This window comes from Lissotriton vulgaris, chromosome 9 (genome assembly GCF_964263255.1).
Source record: "Lissotriton vulgaris chromosome 9, aLisVul1.2, whole genome shotgun sequence".
NCBI lineage: Eukaryota > Metazoa > Chordata > Amphibia > Caudata > Salamandridae > Lissotriton > Lissotriton vulgaris.
In genome coordinates this window covers 188,185,028-188,205,701 of record NC_141697.1, presented here as the reverse complement: position 1 = coordinate 188,205,701, position 20,674 = coordinate 188,185,028, and the positions used below count along the sequence as shown (strand labels likewise).

General features: G+C 40.1%; 1 protein-coding gene across 7 annotated transcripts in view; it reads left to right on the top strand.

Moving 5' to 3' along the window:
- The window catches only part of NIN (ninein), a 321,323-nt gene that overhangs the window by 75,016 nt on the left and 225,633 nt on the right, over nt 1-20,674 (top strand). For all 7 annotated transcript variants that reach the window (XR_015299899.1, XR_015299898.1, XM_086937310.1 and 4 more), the window contains exon 3: nt 1,168-1,249. Coding sequence is in view for 5 of the 7 variants with exons in the window: in XM_086937310.1 (XP_086793436.1) it covers nt 1,168-1,249 (82 nt within the window). In the remaining 2 variants the exon portion in view is untranslated. The remainder of the gene's footprint in view (nt 1-1,167; nt 1,250-20,674) is intronic.

Below are 20,674 nucleotides of genomic sequence, written 5' to 3'. Positions count from 1 at the left end.
CTCTGCACCATCGTGCTCTAGGTCACTTCACTGGATGCCACTCTATTCTGAACCACTGCACTCTTGTCACTGCTCTCTGCTCCACTCTATGCCTCTGCACCTCTACTCTATTCCAGTACACTCTACACCGCATCACTTCACTCTTATACCGCTCCCCAGCACTCCACTCTACTAGTTCAACCTACGTCTTGACTCTACTCTGCAACATTGCTCTCTATGCCACCCTACTCTGCATCGCTACACTCTATGCCAGTGGGCTCTACACCAATCCACTCTAATCTACTCTATACCACTTCACTCTACTCTGAAACAGTTTTCTCTGCCACTGCAATCTGCACCACTGTAGTCCACTCTTTGCCAATCCACTCACTGTAAACCACTCTTCACTACATCCCTCAAATTTACACTGCTGTACTTTATGCCACTGCCTTCTCCGCCAATGCACCCTACACCTATGCGGTCTACATTACTTCACTCAAAACCAATATACTCTATACCATTCTACTTTGCACCACTGCATTGTACGCCAATATATTCTGCAACACTGCACTCTGACACTCTACAGCACTGCACTCTCACAGCATTCTCTGCCACTCTACTCTGTGCCACTTTCCTGCACTGAACACCAATGCACTCTAAGACACTGTACTCTACAGCACTACTGTCTTGATCTGGAACTCAGCAACACTGCACTCTATGCCACTAACTACTGTATTCTATTCAACTCCACACTACATCACTTCTCTCTACCCTGTGGCACTCTACTCTGCACTACGTCACTACTCTGAAACAGTCTACACTAAGCCACCACTCTCTGGCACAGAGTGGAGTAAAATGGCGTGCAGTGCAGTTGCACCTCTCCACTCTATGCCTCTACAATCAATGCTGTGCTACTCTACACCACTCTACTCTATGCCACTGCACTGTACCCTGCACCACTATACTCTACCTTGCACCATTTCACTCTACTCCAAAACAATCTACTCTATGCCACTGCAGTCTCACTGTAGTCTATGCTATGACACTGTGCTCTAAAGTTCAGATGCATGTTAACCTCTAAACCCAGTTAAAACAAATAATTGTGAATGATAGCATTGTAAGGCTGTTAATTAAGACTTGTATAAGTTGCCCTCTGTTTTATGCTAGTTTTTTTGTTTTGTTTTAAAGGTACACTTTGACCAATTTAAAGAAGCATTAATACTCATTTTGTCCAACACCCTGTCAAACGACGAGAGCTTCCACGAGCCAGGTAATTTATGCATTCCTTGCCTTAGCAAAAGTTTTGCGGTTTCTTATTGACCAAAATTCACAGAGAAGTCAACGTGTTTTTTAATTTTATTTTATGAATGTTCTCAATGCAATTACGGTTTGTTGCTTATATTTTGCCACAGCTGGTACAATAATACATGTTTCCAGGGCGCTGTAGATAAACAAACACAAAATTCATATATTTTTTTAAACACTATTTTGTTTGTTTGTTGTGCTGGTAAAAACCGCTTCTTCAGTGTCTACGTGTTCACCTCTAAACCCAGTTAAAAAAAATGTCATTGTGAATGTGTTGGTATTGTAAGGCTGTCGATTCAGACTGATAGCACGTGCCCTCAGCTGTATGCACAGGTCTTCCTGTGTTTCCTTTTCACCCTTGTTATAATGTACTTATTATGCACAAAGTATAACAAACCACGACAAGGACATACATCTGACTTTAGTTGTACTTGTATGTATAAAGAGAGGCATTCACAAATGTTTTTTACACACACACCTGCTGCGTATCACATTAAAGCTCTCCTATTTGCTTTTCCAATGCTGGGGAAAAAGTAGCAAAAAATATTGCATTCAGTATAAAATGCAAATGCTAAAAAATTGAATGTGACTAGCAACTTGATGATGTGTACTTTCCAGATGTAAAATAGTCCCTCGTGCATTTTAATTAAAGCACTTCCTTGAAGCTGGAATGATACGCAAACAGTCAACAGGATGAAGAAGAGCATAATACTCCTGTACGTGGAGCCAAAACCCAACTAGGTGTATTTTAAACAAATGGTAACCTGATCATGCAAGCAGTGATCTTATCAAACCAGACCCAAAAATTACAATTGTACGTTTGACCAGCAGTCCCTACCATAAGCTGGGTCTGAAAAATAAAACCTTAAACAGTTGCTTCGTGATCCTCTTGAAGTCCCGCAAGACTGATCTGATCATCCCATCTGACACTGTTAAGAATACAGTGAATGATACTGTGTCTCAAAAAGTGTGCATGCTCAAATATTTGTTAACCAGGTACAAAATAAGAAAAAACCACAAACATAGGACTTCAAATGGTTAAAACTGAGTATTCGGTGGGCATGCAGGAGACTAACCGCAACATACCAAATGCTTTGCGAGCGAAGACCCAAGGAGACCCAGAAGTTGGAATTGTGATAGTATTTTAGAGTGGTTAGCAGAAGTATATTTTTTGTGTTGAATAATAAAGTTATTGATGTAGGAAACCCAGTTATGAACTGCATTTCACTCTGCTGCCTCACAGCACAGAGAACATTCATTTTTAAAGAGGTTTATGTACTTTGTCACACTTGTCGAAATTACACATACATTTTGACTTAGATTTGTATTCTGTCTTCGATTGGTGGGGGATGTGTCTCTGTAGATAAAGGCTGTGACACCCAGTAATAGGTTCATGGATGAAATGAAAGTGAAGTGCTCTGTGTATTCTTTTCTCGGATGGTACATCTCCTTGCTCCTCTAGGAGACAGTTGTCGCCTCAAGCTTTGTTTGCACATTTAAAGTCCTGCCAGTCTTTACTTTAGCCTGATGTATTTTGGCTCTGGTGATTTGTGTTTGTTCACTCCGCTGTCCTGAGGCTTGAGTGCACAGTGGCAGCTTGCCAGCTGCCTCACTGCGCATGCCCCAGGTGAACTGCAGGTTTGATGCAGCTTGTTAGGCGTTCGTTGCTAGGTAATGATAACTTGACTCGGCTGAGCCAAGTGGAAAGGCTACTGCGGCTCAGACGTTCTTGTGCACGCTTGTTTAACTTTGTGTTACTCGCAACATAATTAGAAATAACACTTTCTACTACACTTTTCATATTTTTCTTCTGATGCTTCCCGGTCAGTACCCTTAGCCTTGGGGCAATAATGCCATGTTTAGCCTTCAGAACACATCCTAGCTTCTTATCTCTTATGTGCCAGTCCCAGGTTTTATTAATGAACCTATAAAATACATCTAAAGACAATTTTTGTCTTCTCTGCCTTGGGTGGCTTTTTTCAGACTGTTGTCTGAGATACAGAACAACAAATGTTCAAACTGTTCAAGATTAAAACTTTTTGGGGGGATGAATCGGGTATGAAACCAAACTTGGTTAAATTCAGACCATGGGAACCTAATTTGGGAGTCTATGGTTTCTGAGGATTGTAAAATGGAATGGCATCATCTGAAGTATTCACTGTAGGGTGACAAAGCAATCCTATGTGAGGTGGTGTATACGCTTAAATACTAAATGGGTTTGCCAGAGAGATAGGTATTATGCAGTGTTGTAAATGGCACACATTGGTTAGTCACCGACCCATTAAGATATTTAGCAAGATATGTATATTTAAGTGAGTTTGTCCTTTGCGTCTTTTGAAAGATGGGTACGATCGGTTCGGAAGAGTTACAAGTTTGGAAACTGTACTTACTTTTTAGGATTCTCTTAAGGCCAGTTACTGATTTCATATGTGCCAGACCAAGCTGACTAACTTATGGATTGTAGTGGCCACTCAACATAAAGAACACTTCAAAAGTTTTGTTTGAAAAAATAAAATAATTACCAAATCTCTAATTCTACATTGAGTCTACCATTACTGAATTAACGTAATACCATTACAAGTAAAATGAGTAAAAAGAGTCCCAGCTCATATGAAACCAATATTGACTCTTAATTGAATGTTCAGTTTTTGTGAACATTTAAAGTAAGAAATCACGAGTGCTCAGTCACTAGGTCTTTTATTTGCTAAATTTGCTGAAAAGTAATGTTAAAATGAATAAAAGAAAATCCCCTGTACAAAGACCGTAAACTTCATCTGAAAGGCGTTCTAATAAGTTCTATATATCACACAATTATCTAGAAGTCGTTCTGTTCCTAGATCTGAATAGGAAGATAACCAAAGCAGGCGTATCGAATCATGAGCGCAAGAATAGACACGCTTAAATGTCTTACAACAGATGAGTGGTTTGTGAGCATAAAGTTGCTCCAGAAGGCAGTCCTAAGCCTGCAAACAAAAGCCGAAAGGGCTGGCTCGCCAGACCTTGACCAATGGTGGCAAGGGATGTTCAAGAGGTGGGTGGAAGAAGGCCTTAATATGTGGCCGGCTAGTAGCAAGAGATCCTTTGCTGAAGACAAAGAAGACCTTGTTGATGTAAGGCCATGAAGACGAGACACACAGCTTTGACGAAGATCCTTTATGCGGTAGGGAGAAAATGTAACAACTGGAGTGCCTTAGAGCACAGGCAGAGGCAAAGATAGGCAAATAAAGTGCAACACGAGCTTCTGCATTCTATATGTTTTGCTGTACCTAAATATAGATATAACACACGTTAATATACCACTCAGAGATCGGGAACATCTGACATATCCTCTAAACATTTGCACTTGAATTTCTCTCAAAGAAAGCCTTATATTATTGTGGTATCTTCAGCACCCTCATTTTAGAGTGAAGTAGAATGTGGTGATGTTTGATGACACATTGATAATGACAGTAGTAGAATGTGAGGCTGGAACATTGAAGGATCCTGCAGGAGGAGGATGCTGTTGTGTGTATGGGGTACATATGTACAAAAAAGCTTTAACCCCTTGGACGCTGATGACGGAACCGCTCCGTCATCAGCTGCGGGTGCGCTGTGCTGATAACGGAGCGGTTCCGTCATGGCCCGCTCGGCGCGCCTGCGCGGCGCGAATTCCGCGCCTGCGCTGAGCGTTCCATTGAGCGGGGCGGGCCATGACGGAACCGCTCCGTCATGAGCACAGCTCAACCGAGGCTGGTGACGGAGCGGTTCCGTCACCAGCATGCGGCCGCCGCGCCCCCTTAGCACTGCGGCGGAATAGCCGCCGCAGTAAAGGGGTTAAAGGATTTACTACAACTGTACTGTCTCCCTGGTGCTACTGATGGGACCCCTCAACAAACTACATTTGCCTTGCAATCAGTTGGCACTTTGAAAATTCGCATTGGAAGTGATGGTGTGTACTGTCTTCTTGTTGAAGAGGAAAATCAGATGAATGGAGGTCCCTCAATATCAGGAGTCCCAAAACCGGTCCTGGAGGGCCGGATCCATGACAGATTTTTAAAATAACTACATGTATCTCAATGGAGATATCCAAAACATCTGGCATGGATCCGGCCCTCCAGGACCGGTTTGGAGACCCCTGCTCAATATGGTCAGCATGTGGTTTAGTAACTGTCGTCCGGACATCACCAAATAGAGTGGTGAGTTTTAAGTAATAACTGTTTTGACCTTCACCATTAACTGGTACTGGAGTGTCCATTAATGGCTGGCATTCTTACAAAGTTTCAACATGTTTAGGACTTGTATACAAGACCAAGGCCTATGTCTCCACCACAACCACATCTTCAGGTCTAGTTCGCGCTATATAAAACTCTTTAAAGAAAACAAAAAAAAAACAAAAAAAAAAAAACCCCACATGAGATGGGGAATGTGAATGGAGTGTACAAGATACTGTCGGAGCAAATATTATTTTATTTGTCAAGATACGGAAATAAATATATCTAAAACACAAGAACAGGTTACTCCAAAAGGTACACACTTACCTTGATTAAGGAAGAGGTACCTGGAGTTTGTACCGCCTGGAAAACAATAAGGTTTTAAAAAAGAACCCTCACTCACCTACCTAGTTTGGGACATGCTCCATCACTGGGTTCCCACCCTGATCACCTAATGCACCCAAGGTGTGCTACGACGCCTGATTACAGCGGAGCTGGTTTTGTTTTTGCAGCTCGTAAGTGGATCATACTTACAACACACTAGGAAAATTTAATGTCGCAGTTGGGTTTTCTGCGATGGTAGCTAATCGCCACCTGAGATCGGCAGAGGGGGTTGGACCTTGTAGTCACACTTTCCTAAGGGATCTCACTCTCTGATACCTATAGTCTTCGGTCGTACCGCATCTCACAAGCTGCATGCTTTAGTATGCATGCATGCGTATATCGTTCCTGAAGAAAGCCATTTGACCCTACCGGGCACTTTAGATCATGTCTTAAACATGTAGACCAATCACAGGACACGAAGGATGAAAATAAAATCCTTCACCTATCCACCACTTTTTAACTTTGACCAATACACTCAATAATACAATTAAATAACATTTATACAATTAAGAGTATTGAGCCAATTTTAAACAAACCTCACCTGAGCACATCTCACTCACAACCACGACTCTAGGAAGCTGATTTGAAATGGAGGTTACTAGATAACTCTGTTGTCATAGCTGTAGCCCTGCATTTATATTGTTTATATTAACTATAATATTGTGTTAATATAGTATTATTAGGAAATCCAAATTTTTTAGACTTCAAATTCATATAAATTATTAAAAATACACAAAAAATGCTACTTCAAAAAGATGATTTCATAGCATTGTGAATATAGTATAAATATAACCATTTATGATAACCTTTATTTCATAGATTCACTGCACACAGAAGCAATCTTCATTTTATTTTGCATTTAATGAAGTAGGCTTTTTTGATTGTTTGAGTTCGTACTCAAAATGAAAGCGCCCAATCTATTGGTTTTTCTAATGCTTGTTGTTTCACTGAGAGTGAAAACTTTTATCAAATCTCCCATAGAAGTCGTACAAGTCTATTAATATAAACGTAAACATGGTGTAAATTGAGGGCAATCGGAACTGATCGAACTTTTTAGCCTAATGTTTATATAACTGAAACGCAATATTTCAAAGAAACTAAAATGGAAGAAATGATAAATCCTATAATTAAATAAGAGGATTCTGGTGGAATAACTTGGGCATTAAAAACTGAAAATGTGCCTACACGCGTTTTCATAATGGCTACTCCTATAAATTCTTTTTACTTTGCAAACTATAGATTTAGTGCATTTGAAATGATCCCAGATCTTGTCGCATAGCTATTTGTTTTGCGTAAAATGTGATTTTTTTTTACACTGGAGCATTTTAAGATGATTCTTTTTTTAAATTATACCTGCAGAGACCGATTACACTGGAACAGCCTTCAAGGTAGCGAAAGTGAGACAGAGTGAGTTCAATTTAAAGATCAAAGACAGGCCTGGTGACTCAGCGAGACGGACAGGCATTTGATTCCTGGCATGAGTGACTGTTCTCTGGCACTGACAAATGTACATGATACTTTATGAATTCTCCTTGCCCGCGGTATACTTCTTCAAAGGTCTCACTTGTATGTGGTGCATGACGAAAAGCAAAGCACTTTCAGACAAGCCCTGCTTGTTGCAGGATTCAGTTTGGCTTGAGCTTGGGTGTGAACATGGCACTGTATGTTTGCTCGCTTGAAACTCACCCATACTGTCTTGGTCAGGCTTGGTTGGAAAAGGTGGAAAGTCCAATTCCAAAAGATTTTATTGGAATAATCTAATGTGGGAAAAACTGGTGTATTTTGAAAAGATGTAGTTCAGAATTCTGCTTCAAATAACCTTTCAGGGCAGAGGTCAAGCATAATTTGGACAATCTATGCCAGCTGGGAACAAGCATACAACATAATTTTGTACTATATACAATATAGAAATAATGAGGCAAAAAGCACTACCTCTTCCGGCCCTATTAGAGTAGAAAAGAAGGATCCTTCAGGTGGCGGCCATCTTGAAGAGGTTTGTATAGGACACAAAGCACAGGATTACCATAGCTATGAGAGGCCTCAAGCTGTGAGCGTTGCTATTATGTACTCAAAGGAAATCTGCAGGGCTAATATTTAAAGGGCTTGATTCTTTCATTGTGCCCTGGTGTATCTAGTATTTAGCTTTGCAGCATGTCTTTGAAAATTCTTGGTTGTTTAATGAGGCATTCAGCGGCACCTACAGCTTCCATTTTAATTAGATTTTAGCAGGATATGTTTTAGGGCACATGAGCTTTGAAGCAGCAGATGTGCTTTGGGTCCGACATTCCTTATTAATTAGAAGTCCTCCAGTACTTATTGTGGGCTGGATCTGTTAGTCTTGTTCAGCCATAATATATTTTATTTTTATGCATCTAAGATAATTGACACCATGAGTGTCAATTATAGAAGCTGTTTTTTGAAGAAGGGAACGTTTTCCTGATCAAAACTTTTTTTTCCCTTCCTTACATACTTCTGTATTTAAGATTGCTTCAGACCTTTATCTTCAAGAATTGTCTCCCATATATATTGGAAGTTAATGGGCGCAGTTCAATTTAAGGCTTCATAGAATTTCATTATCTGGAATTAGTTTTTTGAAGTTAGTTCCTTGTATAAGTCTCCTATTTGTGTAAAGTCACAATGTTTGGATCTTCAGAGTCCACTTGGTCAGATCGTTTCCCTCTCAGGAGGCAGCAACAAGAGTACATTACATTTTTTTTGCCATCTGGAGCTAAATCACAATTTGATACCACTGTCACTTGTACCGAAGCATAATTTCTGTTTATAGGGGCGCAAACTGAACTTAACTTGATTTGTATCACATCATGGTCATGCTGTTCTCAGAAGCATACTAGCGGCAGGAGTACACACCTCCATGACTACAAGTGCACTGCACCATTCTTAGGAGCTGGGTCAGAACACAATATCTATGGTCTGATGCAGACTTCACCACACTTGTAAGATTGTCCTCCTCGGGATCTTTTATTCTTATTTTTTTTTTTTAAATAGATGTTGAGACTAAGTCTGGTGGCTTTCGACTTTCCCTTATAAAATTACACTTCTCTTCGTGATCTGAGTAAATGAGGGGAAGTGAAATGCGAAGATTAAACAATTAAAAATCTCACTGCAGAAGTTCCATATCAATCATGATCAATATAAAGAAACTATGTAAATAGTGAACGGGGCCTGGCAGTCTATTGGGATCACTGAAATAATATCGACGGACACAATATCGACTTGCCAGAATATCGTGGACAAAATATCGACAGTCAAAATATCGAGTTTGTATCTACAAACAGGTAAGTACAAAAATATCGAGTACAAAATATCGTTAACAATAATATAGATGTAAAAAATATCGACTTTATTAAAAACAGTGTTAAATTAAATTAATATTAAATTTAAATTACTAAAATATACTTAAAACTACTTAAATTAAATTATAATAATTAAATAATAAATGAAAATAATAAAAATAATTTTTTACAATCTTATTAGTTGACCCTGAACCCTAAAAATACCCCTTTACCCAAAAACCCAAAACTGACCCTGAACCCTAAAAATGCCCCTTTACCCAAAAACTGAAAACTGACCCTGAACCCTAAAAATACCCCTTTACCCAAAAACCCAAAACTGACCCTGAACCCTAAAAATGCCCCTTTACCCAAAAACCCCAAACTGACCCTGAACCCTAAAAATACCCCTTTACCCAAAAACCCAAAACTGGCCCTGAACCCTAAAAATGCCCCTTTACCCAAGAACTGAAAACTGACCCTGAACCCTAAAAATACCCCTTTACCCATGAACTGAAAACTGACCCTGAACCCTAAAAATACCCCTTTACCCATGAACTGAAAACTGACCCTGAACCCTAAAAATGCCCTTTTACCCAAAAACTGAAAACTGACCCTGAACCCAAAAAATACCCCTTTACCCTAAAACTGAAAACTGACCCTGAACCCTAAAAATGCTCCTTTACCCAAAATGTATCAATATTATTTAATTACCAATTAATTATTAATTAACAATGACAATAAAGTAAATATATTAGAACATTAGCTGTAATTATTTTAATAAATAATATTATTTTTTCCAAATTAATTACTTAAAAATAACACAAAATTAAATATATTAAAAATTTACTCTAATTAATGTAATTAACTAATTACAAGTAATTAATTAACAATTAATTACTAATACAAAGTATGTTCAAAATTATATTTAATTAACTAATTAATATTAATTAATTATCAATTAATTATTAATTAAAAATATTAACAAACATATATTAATTAATTAATTATTATTAAATTACTTCCCACCCTATTCCCCTATAAACCCACAACCCGCTACAGAATTACATTACGCAATTATTATAAAAACAAAATTCATTTAATAAAATATTTTATAACATTAATACACACTATTCACACATATTATTACATAAAAATACACTAAAAAATATTATATATTATTAAAAATTCGATATTTTTGCTATCTATATTTTATACAGTCGATATTACTTCACTTACCTGAAAAACGATATTTTTGTAGTCGATATTATGTCCAGTCGATATTTTGTCCAGTCTATATTTAAAACTCGATATTATGTCCAGTCGATATTTTGGAGTCGATATTTTGTCTGTACACCGTCTATTGACCACTTCACAGTTGTCCTCATTGCAAAAAATTGATACTGGCTTTAGTAGACGATGCAGATACGCTAGACTATGCCGTTAGCCTGACAAGAGGCATGGCCGGTGTGGGTTTTTGTATGTGAATGTGGCAGGCCATCTTTCTGCAACCTGGGAGGCAAGAGGTAGGCATTACAGAGCACTGATGGCCCTAATGCAGAACAGGTAAGATGGGGACATCTTGAGAAAATCTACCTTTGTGCCGAGAAGAGGGTTTCCGTAGGATATTTAGTGGGTACCTCCTCCTTCACGTCACCTTTTCCTGCAGTTTATTTATTTATAGAGCCCTTTATCCCAACGTTTTTTGGCTCGAAGTCAAATCCAATGAATTTGCTTTTCAAATGGAATACTTAAATTAATCCACTCTTCTTCAAGTTTTCCCCTGCCTGTGAAATTAACAAAGGACTGACTGTATAGTTTTTAAAAGCATATGTTAGGAAATTGTAAACCAAACTGGTTCCAAATGGATAATTTAGGTCTGTATAGGCAATCACAGCCTTTATCCCGATTTGTTACAATAACATGAATCAAAAAGTGCTTGCGTGGGTGTATTAATCTCATATCATTAGAAGGGTGACTGGGTTTGGTACCCTTGAATTTTTCTTTAAATTTAGAAGAAAATTCCTTTTTCATAAGGATGTAGAACAGGGCAACCGAAAGTGCCTGTGTGTGTGTGTGCGTGCGTGCGTGTGTGTGTGTGTGTGTGTGTACATGTAATTACAGCTGTTAATGGTCCCACATTATGGGGATGTCTCGAGGCATATTCTGGGTCCTCGTCTCCATTTTTTACCCTCTTTGCCTTGACCGTAGTTGCCTAGAGTCATCCAAGTCAGTGGTCATGCACGTCAGTGGCCGGACATCATCAACAGGCCACAAAGCCGGTCAGCAGAGTCGGACAAGACCTCTGAACCAGATTCATGATAAATAATACTTGCAGTCCCAAAATGCGAAATCCTGCTGGTTCCACTTTGCTTTTGTGCTGCAGCGTCCACCTCCTTGCATGTGAGAAGTGTCCTAGAAAATTTTATTTGAAGAGTAAGCTGTGTGCAGTATAATTGTTTGACCACCGTTTGATTTCATCCTGAAGGTGTTTCCTGTGCAATATCCGTATTACTGTTGCTTGCCTCTGCGTAGTGCAATTTTGATTCTGGCTGTTGTGGTTTGATAATTTATTGCTAATCACAACATCAGACTGCCACAAAATCAAGGGTGACTACATATTCGAAGTAATTTTTAAAGAAATTCACAGCTGTCTCGATTCCATTTGTTCATATAATTACCTCACCTTGTTTTGATTATTAATAGTTACATTGCTTTTTCAGAACGCTCTTTATAATCTTTTTTTTCTTACGTATTTTTGCGTATACTCCCCAATTAAATTTTACGATTTAGACATTATTCTTAGCCTACTGTATTAAATTATTGATTTATAATTTGTATTTTGTTTATTCTAGCTCTCATCTATTACCCTTTACATTAAGCATGAATTGTTTTGAAATATGTTTATATTACTACACAGGATCCTAACCTAATACTAGTCCTAACTTCATCAGTTTTTCATTCTTAACCTACTTCTAATAACCTTAACCATTATATATTTGATTTGTGGATTAATCATTTATTGAGAAAAGAAAAAGGATGTGAAGGAAACGGTATAGGATCATCACCTACGTTCCCCGTGCCATTATGGAATATAAGGGGTACAATGATGTTTGAAACAAGTATCTCTCCTAGAACTACAAGAATAACAACCATTGCCATTCCCGATATAAACCTGTCTGCATGGGATAATCAGAATAAACCCAGTATATGTCCTCATTTATCCATATGGTAATTTCATGGAGTAAGGTTTAGGTATCAAGAGGAAGGAGTTAAGGGCAATTACTGTTCTAAGGAGAACAGAAGGTCCAGTCACGACGTGCCCTAAATGTACGTCTATGCAAAGAGTTGTCGTGCTGTTCCTACCAAAAGAAAGATAGTCAGTGATGTGGGTGGATTATGGAAGGGTGGTCAGAAGTTCACCCTGGGAATCCATTTTGTTGGATTTAATGCCCTCACACACCCTTTCAGGTGTCATGCTTCATCATTTGGGCTTGCTCCTCGTTGGGTCGGCGGTGCAATACCCAACGGGCGACACCTCAAAGAGGGGCTCTTTGGCGGAGATCTTTTTCCAACTGCAGTATAGATGAAGTGTGGGTGTGGGGCCAGATACAGGTGGTAGACGTGGATATGGTGGGTTAAAATAAAACTTGTGGTACCAAGGGTACTTTATTCAGAGGGGCCACTGCTTTGGTTAAAAACGATTACCCTGGAGGAGAGTAGTGGAAAGTAATGTTTCCAACTCCGATCCAAAGGTTATTATAGTAATGTCAACATGTTTCTCGCTACAGAGAGTATATCTAGCGATTCTTCAGGACCAAGATTGACTATTTTAGCAGGTATCTAAATGTGAAAAAACTGTCTACACTCCTTTATATAGGATGTGGTGTATGTATGCTACCTATGGCTAACAAAATTTTGTATTTGGAGGGATAACACTATTATATTACCCTTCTTCACGTTGCGATTGTCAATACCTAGCGTTAAAAACAATCAGACAACAACAGTGTCCAGCGGGTAAAGCTTCAGGGAGATCTTCCACCATAAGGTTGGTAGTATCCTGAGCTGCGTTTCTAGCACCTACCCATCGCCGCTGGAGTGCCATCAAAGATAGTTGAGTGAGCAACATTCTTCTAAAGACAAAGTTGCGAGTAAAGTTGGGATTATTTTCAGACCCTTAAGATATTTGGGGTTGGAGAGTTCTCTGAATTAGTGTAGCAAGTAGTCTAAGAAGGGTGTCCAGTTCATATCCTAAGTGTTCAGTCTGCATTCTAGTGAAATGCTGAATGTTTCTTTCTCAGAAGCTCCCAGGTATGGTGCGGTCAGTCGTTCACATCTAGGGTTCTAGCCTTATGCAACATTGAAGTGGCAGGCTTTCTATGCAGAGAGACCAGGAGTCTCTGTGCTCTTAGGGTACGTGTTCAGGTAAACCTAGCTCATGCCAGAGATGCGCTGTAACAATCCTAGATCATTTACAGTTCGAATCTTTGCTATATGCAGCCTGGACCTTCTTTCCAACAATATACATGCTTTGCAGGCACTGGGAAAATAGTTTACTTTGAGTAACCTTACTCCTGTGAGAGTTTGAGTACTTTCAAAACTTGCAATAAAATGTAGCTGATCAGTTTATTGTACATTGAACAAATAAGTGTAAGTTTTAATTGTATTATGCTTTCAATTCAATGTTATGATAAATGTTTTTATGGAGTGCCTGTTTACCGTAGGTTACTTGGTGGTGCAGGTAACAAACATATGTTCACCTATTCTTAGTTTCTATATCTTTGGAACAACAAGGGGATCAGCACTTGAGGTGCGGAGCGTCCTCCGTTGGCAGTGCTTCTGGAAGTGAACTTAAGGGAAGCTGGAGTTTTTGCATTATAACAGCATTCTAAACCAAGAAGAGGGATCCAAAGAAAATCTGTTTAATGGGCAGCCAGTGCATTTGAGAGAGTGGGTGGGGGGGTAAAGTGTAAACACCGTGAGGAACCCCTAAGAGTAAGCGTGCTGCTGTTTCTGGATGACCTGTAATATTGGACGGAAATACTGGGTAAGACCTAGCCATAATGAGTCGGCAGAGCCAATTAGTGCTGAAATGATTAAGCAGTTTTCCTCAACGGATAGGATTGCCACAATTATTCTTAAGACTCTTAAATAATAAAAGCATGCGGGGCTCACCGAAGATACCTGGCTTGCAAGAGCGAGTTTGTCATCTATTTTTACTTCTAGGCTTTTTACTGATTCAGGTGAGACGGGTGCTGTGCCCATCTCATAAGCAGTAGGTAAAATATATAATAAATTAAACACTTACCTGCTGCACTGCCGGCCACCGTCTCGGGTTCTTCTCCTCGAGGTCCCTGCACACTGTGCAGACACCCAGACGCCAATCTAGCCTCTCCGGAGAGCAGCGCCGTGATTGGCCTGAGCGGGCTTGTTTATTGCTCGCTCAGGGCCTAGGAGCCTGTGTTTCTACTCCACCTGCTGTATAATGCAGCTGGGGAGAGCGAGATCAGAGTGCGCATGACGGTTTGGACGGCATTAAACAGCCAGACAAACCCTCATGCGCACTTTACAGTGTGCACTACTCCTCCTGAACTCCTCCTGGCTGCCTGCAGCAGAAAGAAAAATATAATGATAATGGTTTTATTACCATTTTATTGTTCCTGCCTGCTGCCTGGCACTCGAGCAGGACGGGCGACGCTCCTCCGCCATAGCGGAAGAGCTGCCACTGCTCATAAGGCCAATAGGAATCATGCCAGATGTGACTATGACCATTAACCAAAAGTACTTCAATTTAGTTATTTATTAGTTGTTTAACACCCTACCCTTGCCATATAAATCTCATGACCGACCAGAATTTTTGATGGGTAGCATATTTGTTATCTAAGCGCACCAGTAGGTGTGTGTCATCCGCATACGTACAGTTTGGCACCCATTTCTATGAGGGGTTTGCCAAGCTGCTAATGTAGATATTAAAGTGATGAGGTGAAAGTGAAGAGCCCTTACTGTGTAGCAAGCCACCCATCTGCATAAGGCCCTCGACCGAGGTTTGAATTGCTATATAAATGCTACTCTAAAGCCATACATGGCCTCTATATATCCTCCAGACCCTTGCACTGCTGTCACGTGAAGGAGGGGGCTGTGTGACGTCTAAAGCGTCTACATTTTGCTACTTTACTTATTTAGAGTTTCCTTTACACGCTGTTTTGTGTTTCCTACTAAGAGTATCAAAGCCAGGAGTACTTGGACTACTTGTAGATATGTTTCTAGCTCTGGGTGAGGGAGGGAGACAGAGTGAATGTGCAAGGTCTCCATGCTACATTGTGAGACGAACACAGTTTCCTGCGTGTTCTGGTGGGCAGGTCATGTACTGAAACAAGTATCTGCAAAGCGAATAAAAGTATCGGCAAAGCGAATAGCTCAAGCTTTGTTTGGGGGGGGTGTTCGGTAACAGTTTGGCGATTTTGTGTGTATGGCACAAACTGTCCAAGAAAATCCCGCAATGAAGCAACATCTGGGGCTACAATAATATGGAAACTGAGTAGTGCCTCTTTCCTGCGCAGACTGCATTAGCAGAGTTAAGTTGTACCCTCAAAGAAGACGGCTATGAAAAGGAGTCTAAAGGTTACATTTTAAATGGCAAACTTACAGTGCAAACTGAAAGTTCAGCAAAAGATTCCATGGTACATACGTTTGGCAGTTTCGTTGAAGCCTTTGAAAGCCTGTGTATGTGTACGTCTTTAACTACGAATAAAAAAACTTTCATGTCTAATAAGATATAATCATGATAGCAAAGTAGAACAAATTAATACTCAAGGGTGATAAGTCAATAACACTGTTTATATGGCAGGGTAAAGCATCCAAACAGCATACACTTACAAAACATAATATAAACTAGCACTTACAATGTATTCAAACTTCCAGTTGTGTCGTATTGTGCTCTAACAGAAGTACAATTAAATCTCTTCCCTAAAACTTAATAGAAAGACAAATGTAATAATGTAACCGACGTAGAAATACCAAGTATTTATGGACACCCACACAAGCAATGTCAAAGTAATAAAAACACATAAAATACAGTGGCTGAAGGTGGCTCATCCAAAAATCATTCTCTGTACATCTAATTATCCTTTTTTGAAGATTTGGTGATATTAGATATTTAGCCACTCAACGCTGTTTGTGGCAAGACTTAAAAAGGACTTCTTGATAGAAGAAGCGATATATAGGCCTATGGTCCTTCTCTGTGCGAGGAACGTCCTGGATTTATAAGTAATACCAATGGTGGCAGACTTTGCAATTTGCATAAAGTGTTGGGGACAATATTTCCAAGAACCCTATGTTTTATGGTTATGAGGACAGATTGGGAAATGCATTGTCTACAGTTGGGTGTGCCTAACGTTTGATTTGTAAAATCCCGTAACCGTCGTCTTGGGGCACAGTGGTTGCTGAAAACGTTGACAGTAGGCCACCAAGCTAGCTTCCAAACAAGGCGCCATATACAGGCGGGAACAAAGGCAGCTGTAGCTCTGTGTTTCTGATTGTCGGCAACCACCCAGACCACTAGATTTGTGACCTTAAATTCAAAACTGAAATTGTTGTGCACTGTAAATATTATTTTTCCTTATAATCGCTGAATGCCGTTTTAGAGATTTCCCTGCCGGCATTCACTCGTTCACGTCAAATTAAGAAAATTATATCAATTCAGAAAATTGTGCGTAGTGCTTTTCACTGCATGATTCAGGCACAGTTTCCGTTCAGTGCAGTCCTCATGCTGCTCAGGTAATATAGCATTTGTATAATGGAACAGCCAGCAAATGCCTCCTTGAGGAAGGAGTGCCCATCTATGCGCATTTCTAGAAGTGCTGTTGAGGCTGCTGATGCGCACTGAACCCCAACAAAAGCAATTTAATCGAGAATGTGATGGAAACATCAATCATGGTTTGATAAAAAAAAAGGCTGCAGAGAATTCATAAAATAAGCAATCTCTTGCTGCCACTTTAGCTTAACCCTGTCGGGGATGTTCTCCCTTTGCGCTAGGGGTCTACCGTCACCTTGTCTCTTGCAAGGGAACAAGATCCGTCTGGAAACCCGGACAACCGGATATGAATTATTGAGCGGACTCTGCTGGCTGTGGGCATTCATGGTTTCAGGTGAGATTAATGCCTCTATGCTCATAGGGCATCATTGTGTCTGTGAATGACTGCGAGCATATGGGTAGGTATGTGGTTTTACAATCCATACTTGTGCTCCTCAAATCACCTGATTCAAGAAAATGTTTACATTCCCCAATTGCTTTGGGTGATTGGCATAGGTACCAGCAAATTTGTATTTTGGCTAAGGGAATTACATAGCTTTTCTACAAATTGATTACTGTATGTGGCATGCAGGCAGAAATGTGTGACATACATGTTTTACTTGCAATATAGCATTGCTGCAGAATTCTGTACACATTGGTAAGGGAAGTTACGTATCTTTTCTCCACAACCTGGGTAGCTTGGTTTGTGGTTTAAAAGTAAAATTGGCACTCCGCCCTCATAGCAGATCATAGCACTTCCCCTCTTGGAGCTGAAGATGAGCCAACATTTGATGTCCCGCTGCCGCACTGACTTCTAATAGGCACATTCGCTTATTTGATTTTTTTTTTATTGCAATGTTTTTTGTGATGGTTTTCATCGTCATTGGTATTAACAAAAATCATACCAGTGTGAAACCCTGAGCACCCAGTAGCGCTCTGCACCACCAAACTATGCTTAGTTATCTTACATTTTTTTAATGTATTTCATTGAATTAACCTAATCGGAGATATTTCCTCATGTTCTTATGAGTATATTTTAATTGAAAGCATGTGTCGCAATCCTCCTTATTCCAGAGCAGAATAAATGTCTGTTCTTTTTGTGTAATATCTTTCAGTGATCAGTATTTTGCGTACTTATTAGTGCACTCACCCTTTGTTCACTGAAGCTTATCTGTTAATGCTGGGACAAGTGGTGACCTAAAGGGAAAGCCTCCTACCTGTGGTACACTTCTTAATTCATTGCATATGGAATGTAAAGAACGCTTCCCTTCCAGCATGAATTGACATCTCCTAGACAACATTAAATAAGTACCTTTTCAAAGAGCCAGGCACGAACACTGCGTCCAGTCACCCCATATTGGTGTGCCTGCCCTTTTGTGGTTTTTGTTAGTGTATAGTTTAATAACCCAGGTGCATGCCCGTTTGCTTTTCCTTTTGTCTCGCACATGGCTTTTGTTTCTTTGCAGTCTGAGTCTCTGCTGTGTTGGGTCAATTGGAAGTGGCTGGTCTTGCTCCAGCAGTGAAATGCTTTGAGTGTCTTATGTATATAGTATTGATTACCTAGTGTGAATCTAGCGAGTGAGCATCAGGGCTCACAAGGTTGTAGAGGAGAATTGTAGGAATCCAGCTTCTGTAGAAGAAAGGATCATCCTTTAGGGATGTTGACTGTGAACAAGATGCATTTCCAGCTGTTTTTCTGAAAAGGAAAAGTGACGGAGTAAGTGTGATTTGTGTGTGATGGAACATGCGCTAAGTCAGTCTGTCAATAGCTGACTTGAGAAGATCTGGCTCCGGGTCCTTACTTTTTTGTACTTCTACCTCTTCTTGATTTCCAGTCTGGTGATATTAGAATTGTGGATGGATGGACGGATGTGTTTTTATATAGCGCAATATCACCGCCAGGTCTCAAAGCGCTTTGCATTGGGAACCCGTCCTGGTTTTTCCCTGTGAGATAGCCCCTACTGGGTATCCCCAAGGTGAAAGCCAGGCATCCCGCAGCGGGGGCGGTAGTGGAGATTAAGCAAGCTATTGCCCAGAGTTGCAGAGTGTGAACCTGTGATTCGAGTAGGCACCGAAGCGAGAATTACCAAGTCCGTGGACATTTTGGGCTCAAGACCCTGCCGCGTCGGGAATTGAACCCTGGTCCCGGGTCTGATCTCAGCGTCCGGGTCTGCCTCCTCTAACCAGTGAGCCACACTTCTCCACCTGCTTATAACTTTCTAGATAACGAGTGAATCGTATATGTCTAGATTGACCATAAGCATTAACCTTTTCTCGTCCAAGTACATAGTGAATGAGTTTCTAATGTCAAAGCTTCTGTTCAACTCACAATTGAGCCTTCGGATTTAGCGTTCCGTAAATTAAAATGAAAAACAACTTATGGGTCTTCCTGACAGCTTACATATTTTTGATTAATCTTGGATCCGCCTGTTTGCATGCAAGCTTAACTCTCCTGCTTTCCAGTCCAGCACCTCCTGGTCAGCCAAACTGTTCAGGCTAAGTTTTTACATCTGCCCCTTTGACGTCTGTACCTTTTCAGGGTGCCTGGGCGTTTTTGGATCTTGACTTCAAACACCTGTCTAAAACGCTGTTTTTCAATTTTCCCCTTTAAGACCGCCCCCACCCCGCACAGTGGCTTGGCTTCCTTTTAAAAGCATGGACCCTGAGATTTCCGCTACAGCGCAAGCCGATATTATTTTAGATAAAAGAAATACCAGATTCTATATCCTTGGCAAAAATACTGCAATTCCCCGCATTGTTTCCTCAGAGATCAAATTGATTCTATGAGTAAGCAAACCGACTGTAGTGTAACCATCAAGGTCTGGGTGGTGAATCCTTTTTCAAGTCGGACAGTGGAATTAAAAAAATAAAACTTTCTCTCCTCTGGGCATTAGTTGATCATCGATTCATAAGGATGTCTGAGTGCTTGTCCAGGATCTTCTGAAGATTATCGATAACTTTTTCAGCTCCTAGTTTGTCCTCAATTCTTTGACCTAAAATGTAGTAACCTTGCACAAAAAATATGGAATGTGGTAGTATGTTTAGATGCCACGCTCATCCCATTTCAGCTCTCCAGTATGTAAGGAATGCAGTAGAGAAGAGGTAGACTGCCACTTAGACAATTTTATGTTCTAACATACTCAATTGAAACTTGTTGAAGATAATGCATCTGTAAAATGTGAGGTCCTTCCAAAAAATGTTATTGCTCCTTTCGCAAAGCTGCTGACAGTCTGAGTTTGCAAGTGTTTAAGGTAGGAAAAGAAACATGACTTTTAGTCCTATTTTGCTGTCTGGGTGTTCTGTGGTTCTCATTAAATTAGTTATATTATTTCTTATTGCAAAAATATTTTTGTATTGGGCGTGGGACAGGGTGCCGTAATGCCAGAATTGGCATTGGTGGTAGCTGGTTTTGTAAGTTCAGAAGCGGTGAAACGGGGTGTTACCTTTCCAGAAAATAGTGACATTGTATGGAGAAGTAAACAGTGTAGTGATTTATTTGAAGCAAAGTGTGTCATGCCTTATCAGCTATTTTTGACGTTGTGCTAGAATAGATCCCTTAGGTAATGATCTTAATTGGGTTTCTGAACTGTTTAGCATCCGATTTGTTTACATACTGCTAGAGGGAGACAGACTCATTAAGCAGGGAGGTTTCACAGCTTTAAAGAGGTTTATTTCCATAAACTTGCTCAGAGGCCTTTCCTCAGATGCTCTACCGAAATGAAACGGTTGGCAAA